Raw genomic sequence first — 5,921 nt, 5'->3', positions numbered from 1 at the left:
TGGCCAAAGCACTAGTGTTAGAAATAGTGTTAGGATTAGGAGGTTAGGTTCAGGATTAGGGTTAAGGTTAGGGTTTAGGTTAGGGTTATGGGTTAGATTAGGGTTAGGGTTAGGATTAGGGTTAGGGTTCGGGTAGTATTGGTAGGGTTAGGGTTTTGCATCATGATATCTGTCCCACACCCATAGATTAATTTTTGTGGATAACACTGCTATATATAGCGCGGCGACACATATATATTTAGTGTGAAGGTTAGTTTGGCGGTGTTTGAAGTGAGGGTTAACGTTAGGGTTAACGTTTTGAACGTCATCGTCAACGTTATCACGTGACCTCCCTCCACGCCCGGGGGATAGCAACACCCAGTTGAGGATAGGGGAAATCGTAACGTGCTGCCATCTGTCGGCAAGTATTTTAAACAAGTACTGCGACTGGCTGTGGGTCGCCCACCGGCGAGAAATTAATTTCTTCATCCGCATATTCAGTCAGTTTAGATATTTCAATTGTCTTTAATGGATTTGGTCGGCTGCATGGATGTTCGTTTTGCATCTGACGCGTGTGTCTTTCGACCGACCGACCGACCGCAGGTACGATGATATATTGGAGGAGGACATGGCGAGGTTCTACTTAGCCGAGATGGTGCTGGCCATCCACAGTCTTCACCTGATGGGATACGTACACAGGTACTTCTTCTTCTGCTTCTTCTTCTTCTTCTTCTTCTTCTCTTCTTCTTCTTCTTTATCTTCTTCTTCTTCTTCTTCTTCTTCTTCTTTCTTTCTTCTTCTTCTTCTTCTTCCATTCTTCTTCTTCCTTCTCTCCTCTCCTTCTCCTTCTCCCCTCTCTCTCCTCTTTCTCCTTCTTCTCCTCTCCTTCTCCTTCCTCCTCTCTTCCTCCTCCTCCTCCTCCTCCTCTCCTCCTCCTCCTCGAGAGAGAGAGAGAGAGAGAGAGAGAGAGAGAGAGAGAGAGAGAGAGAGAGAGAGAGAGAGAGAGAATGCGAAGATAGCTGGGAGAGAGTGAAGATAGGGAGAGAGAGCATGAATGAGAGAGAGGCATAGAAAAGAAAATGCGAGAGCGGGAAGGTGGGGAGAGAGGGAGAGCGAGCGATGGGGAGGTTGGGAGAGAGACAGAGAGAGAGCGTGAAGATGGGGGAGAGAACGGTAACCCTCTCATTCGTTTGTCTCTCCGTAGAAGAGCCTGCGTTTTCCGGATGATGGCGACGTGTCGGCGATGATGCGGGCGCTCATCTCGGGCCTGCTAGCTGACACGAACCAGCGTCTCGGCTATGAGCAGCTCTGCCAGCATGCGTTCTTCCGCTCAGTCGACTTCGACAGCATCCGTGGGAGTGAGTACGCGCGATCGCGCCGTCCCGCGGCAGTGGACGCCAGGCAGTAGCTCCCCCTGGTGTTCGTCGTCGGGTGGTACCTTCCCGCGGTAATTGACGCGGGTTAGGGTTGGGGGAGGAAGAGGATGTTTATCCGCGTTTCCGAAGTACAGCAATTTTTGTTCCACATTTTTAGAGAGTCGAGGGGGTTTTATTCATGTCCCCGGAGAGTACGGTGCGTTTTTCTTCTGCATACCTGAAATCTGGTTTGCGTTCTTCTGCGATCCTGGAGCGTAGCTTTCACCACTTTTATTCCATGTTACCGGACCATCACACCGCGAATTTTTCCTCCCCAAGATTTATTCGTCCTTCGAGTCTCTCCACCATAGCCCGCCCGCCCCGGCCGCGGCTTTCTTAGCCTCTCACCCTGGGACGGCTTCTCAATTGACGGATGCTCTCGTCTTCAGCCGTGCCGCCGTTTGTCCCGATCGTGAAGGGTCAGGACGACACGTCCAACTTTGACGAGTTTGAGCGAGAGGCGCCGCGGCCGTGCCTCGACGACTACCGTGCGCGCCGAGGATTCGTCGGCAAGGACCTACCGTTCGTCGGGTTCACCTACACGAAGAGCGTGCACTCGGACAGGTAAGGTCTCCCGGAGAGAGTGAGAGAGTGAGAGAGCGAGAGAGAGAGAGAGAGAGAGAGAGAGAGAGAGAGTAAGAGATAGAGAGAGAGTAAGAGATTGAGGGAGATCCCTGTCCCCCCTCGCTGGACCCATGGTCGAGCTGTCTGTGCAGGTGGGGTGAAGCGCATTCCTGCCTCGGATGTCGTTGCCTGGGCCGGTGGCGTGTGATCGGAGCCGCGCGTTTTTTTTCTCGCGAGCGCGCGGTCCGAAGTCGGCAGACTCCGTGGCCGGAATGTCCTATCGCAGCGCCGATTGGCTAGCTCATCAGCCTCGATAGTCAGATATGAAACTTTTGAACTTTTGAAACTTTGAATCGCGAGCGGGGGAAGACTTTGGCGCATCTGCGTGGATGTGACGACGGATCACTCACCGGGCATTCTGCCATGTTTGTTTTCTCCGGCTTCGGCAGGTTCGCCTCAAAGTCAGAGTCGTGCGATTCGCCGATATTAAAGTCCATCGACGAGAAACTGCGAATGAAGAACGTTGAACTCCAGAGGGCGCTACAAAAGGTACCGCACGTGTGCGGAGATTTCTCGCTCGCCCACAATTCCACACATGTGTTGTCATTGCTAATTGTTCATTAATTTATTCATTATAATTAATTCATTAATTTATCGTAAATAACACCTAATTAATTGATATTGATTTATTGTTAAATTGTTGATTGATTATTAATAACAACTAAATAATTAATGAATGAACAATTCCCTGATGCTCGTTCCATATCCGTGGCGGCAGGTGCACAAGCTGGAGACGATAGAAGGGAGCCAGCGGCAGGAGCTAGACAAGGTCAAAAGTCACTCAAAGGAGATGAAGGAAGCGCTGAGCAAGGCGGAGGCTGAGCGTGACATCATTGAGCGTGGCATGGCCAAGTACATCACAGAGGCAAACGTAGGCATCACCGTGACTTCATCTCATCTGTCAGCATCTTCACCTGTCATCCTCATCCCTACTGCATCCTCATCTGTCAGCATCTTCACCTGTCATCCTCATCCCTACTGCATCCTCATCTGTCAGCATATTCACTCGTCATCATCCTCATCCTCATCATCATCCTCTCCCTTGTCCCTGTTCCCATTGCTTGCAGACTTGATAGCATTGCTCCTACCCTGCCCCCTTTTTTTTCTCTATCTCTCTGTCCCTCTCTTTTATTCTCGCTCCTTCTCTCTCTCCCTCTCTCTATCTTTTCCTCTCTTTCTCTATCTCTCTCTCGTATGCACAACGTGGGAAGGCATATCCTTAACGCCGTTCTTCATCTCTCTCTCCCTCTCAGAGTCTCTTATCACCTCTCTCTCATACATACAACATGTGAGAACGCGCGTCTCTATTCTTCCTCTCTCTCTCCTTCTCTCTCGAGCAGACGCTGCGGCGGTCGATGGACACGTACAAGCAGGAGAAGGCCGTCATGGAAGAGAAGGCGCTGAGGCTGCTGCAGGAGATACGGGAGAAGCACCAGATGCAGATCGAGCTCTCGCAGCAGCAGCTCAGGTACGCGCCCCGCTGCTGACCTCTATCTACGATTTCTATTACCTCTGTGATTTGTGCCACTTCTACGGTCTCTATGATCTATATGATCTATATGACCTGTACGATTTCTATGATCTCAGTGACCTCTATGACCTCTAAAATCTTTGTGATCTGTATGGCCTCTTGCTCTCTGATGCGCGCCTCTGTTGCCGATGAGATGTTGACTCGATCTCTGACCTCATCTCGTGGTGGTCAGTGTTGGCAAAAAACCTGTCAATGGTATCTTGTCTCAGTTATTAAGTAAACAACCCATTCCCTAATTATCCCTCTAACCCCTTATTCCCATTATCCCCTGATCCTCCCAATTCCCATATCCACCTCATTCCCTAATCCCATTATACCCTTATCTGCCTGACCTCTATATTTCTATTATCCTTTTATCCCCATCTTCGCCGTTACTCACACGTGACGTGTCGTTGCTGTAGAGATGAGGTGGAACAGCTGAAGGGGGAGGTGGTGGAGATCGAGGAGGAGCGGTACCGCGCGGTGAGGGAGAAGGAGAAGGCCGAGGGAGAGCTGAGAGAGCAGCGCTCCTGCATCAAGCAGCTGAAGGGCAAGATCGTCGACATGAAGGAAAAATCGAGCAAGGTAACGCCACCCCTGCACGACTTCTATACTGTATACTACTGTATACATATATATATATATACTATACATGTATACAAGTAAGGCAAAGTAAGACTGTGCAACCTCATACTCACAGTGTGCGAAATTAACGGGAGTCCGGAGTCAAATACTCCCTGATTTACTGTCGGACTCCCTGATTTGACACATGCAGGAGTCCGTGTGACTCCAGTCCCTGAAAATTTTGCCATACTAACTAGTTCGTTCCAGAGCACAGCCTCGTGGAATTACCGTATTTTTTCAGCCAATGTCCAAAGAAAATTTGGCAGACGTGCAACCGCATGAATCTTAAAAATAAGCACATGCGTTATTGTTTTAATATCTTTAATTTTGAACCTCAGACTGCGGACTTCCTCTGTTTGAGGGTACGTTGGACGCCCGTGTTCGAAAGTTAATTTCTACCCCTGTACCCTGTATGTTGTTTCTACAGTAAGGAGTTAACGTGTCACCAGCATTAAGGTCAGACGGCGCGAGCGGTTCTTCTTCTTCTTCTTCTTCTTCTTCTTCATCTTAGTTCCTTCTCTCCTCGTGGAGAATAGGGCTGGACGTACAGCTAAGAGCAATGTCTTTTCACGGGTCGCAGCACTCGCCGGCATTTCTCGATCGACGGCGAGTGTCTGCGGTAAAGTTAACAAAGTAAATGATTGATAGTAAGTCTGTAGTGATGGCTAATTAAGTGATCATCGTCGTAGGTACAATTTAGTTAACATTGTGTGGATTTGCGACATTATCGTTGGTGACGGGCAAGCAGTAGAGTTGCGATGTCACGTGGCGCCATCTTGCAGGGACATCAAGCCCGACAACGTGCTTATCGATAGAGTCGGACACATCAAGCTCGCAGACTTTGGTTCCGCCGCAAAGCTGTCCGTCAACAGAAAGGTACAGAAAACGCGTCACGCCGCTAACATACCGCGTCTGTCTCCTGCGCGTGCGAATGCCATCAGACGTAGTATGTGATGGTTAGGCATGGTAAATTGGAGAGATAGAGGAGTGTAGATTGAACGTTGGGTCAGCGGGTGACGTGTAAGGCAGGAATGTGCGAGGTTTCCGTTGCACCGATGCGTCGTGTGACTCGGGGTGAATTCACTGTAATTTCTGCTCCACCTCCAGTACTCTCTAATCCTCCTCAGGTATCTACTACTCCTTCTCCTCTACCCTCTACTCTTGTACACTACTCCTTCTCCTGTACCTTCTGCTCCTTCTCCAGTACCCTCTATTCCTCCAGTACTCTATTCCCTCCTCCTCTAGTTTCCTCTAATCCTCTTCCAGTACCCTCTACTCCTCCAGTACCTGCTATTCCTCCTCATACAGTGCCCTCCCGCTCCCCCTTGCAGTCCCCTCTACTCCTCCAGCATTCTCTATTCCTCTCATACAGTCTCTCTAGCACCACCTACTCCTCCAGTACCCTCCTGCTCCCGTTTGCGGTCCCCTCGCGTGCTCACCCACGCCCTCTATCTCTCCGTCCTCGCAGGTGACCGCTAAGATGCCGGTCGGCACGCCGGACTACGTCGCTCCGGAAGTGCTCACCACTCTCGACCACGACGACAGCGGCGGCAGCGGCGCGGGCGCGGCGTACGGGGAGGCGTGCGACTGGTGGTCGGTCGGCGTTGTCGCCTATGAGATGGTGTACGGACGCACGCCATTCAGCGATGACACCGTCACCGTCACCTACAGCAACATCATCAACTTCAAGGTAGAGTAAGAGAGAGAGAGAGAGAGAGAGAGAGAGAGAGAGAGAGCGAGAGCGAGAGCGAGAGAGAGAGAGAGAGAGA

The 5,921-nt window shown here is 50.5% G+C and overlaps 1 protein-coding gene across 1 annotated transcript in view; it reads left to right on the top strand.

Annotated features, from left to right (window-relative positions):
• Positions 1 to 5,921, top strand: part of LOC106817641 (citron Rho-interacting kinase-like) — a gene marked incomplete at its 3' end in the record, with an annotated part of 28,324 nt that overhangs the window by 3,731 nt on the left and 18,672 nt on the right. Inside the window, exons 4-10 of the mRNA XM_014822327.1 lie at positions 583 to 670; positions 1,184 to 1,337; positions 1,784 to 1,958; positions 2,408 to 2,507; positions 2,737 to 2,889; positions 3,359 to 3,486; positions 3,951 to 4,113. Coding sequence (XP_014677813.1) covers positions 583 to 670; positions 1,184 to 1,337; positions 1,784 to 1,958; positions 2,408 to 2,507; positions 2,737 to 2,889; positions 3,359 to 3,486; positions 3,951 to 4,113 — 961 coding nt within the window. The remainder of the gene's footprint in view (positions 1 to 582; positions 671 to 1,183; positions 1,338 to 1,783; positions 1,959 to 2,407; positions 2,508 to 2,736; positions 2,890 to 3,358; positions 3,487 to 3,950; positions 4,114 to 5,921) is intronic.

This window comes from Priapulus caudatus, unplaced genomic scaffold, assembly GCF_000485595.1.
Source record: "Priapulus caudatus unplaced genomic scaffold, Priapulus_caudatus-5.0.1 Scaffold1809, whole genome shotgun sequence".
NCBI classification, from domain to species: domain Eukaryota; kingdom Metazoa; phylum Priapulida; class Priapulimorpha; order Priapulimorphida; family Priapulidae; genus Priapulus; species Priapulus caudatus.
This window is presented reverse-complemented; position numbering and strand designations above follow the sequence as displayed.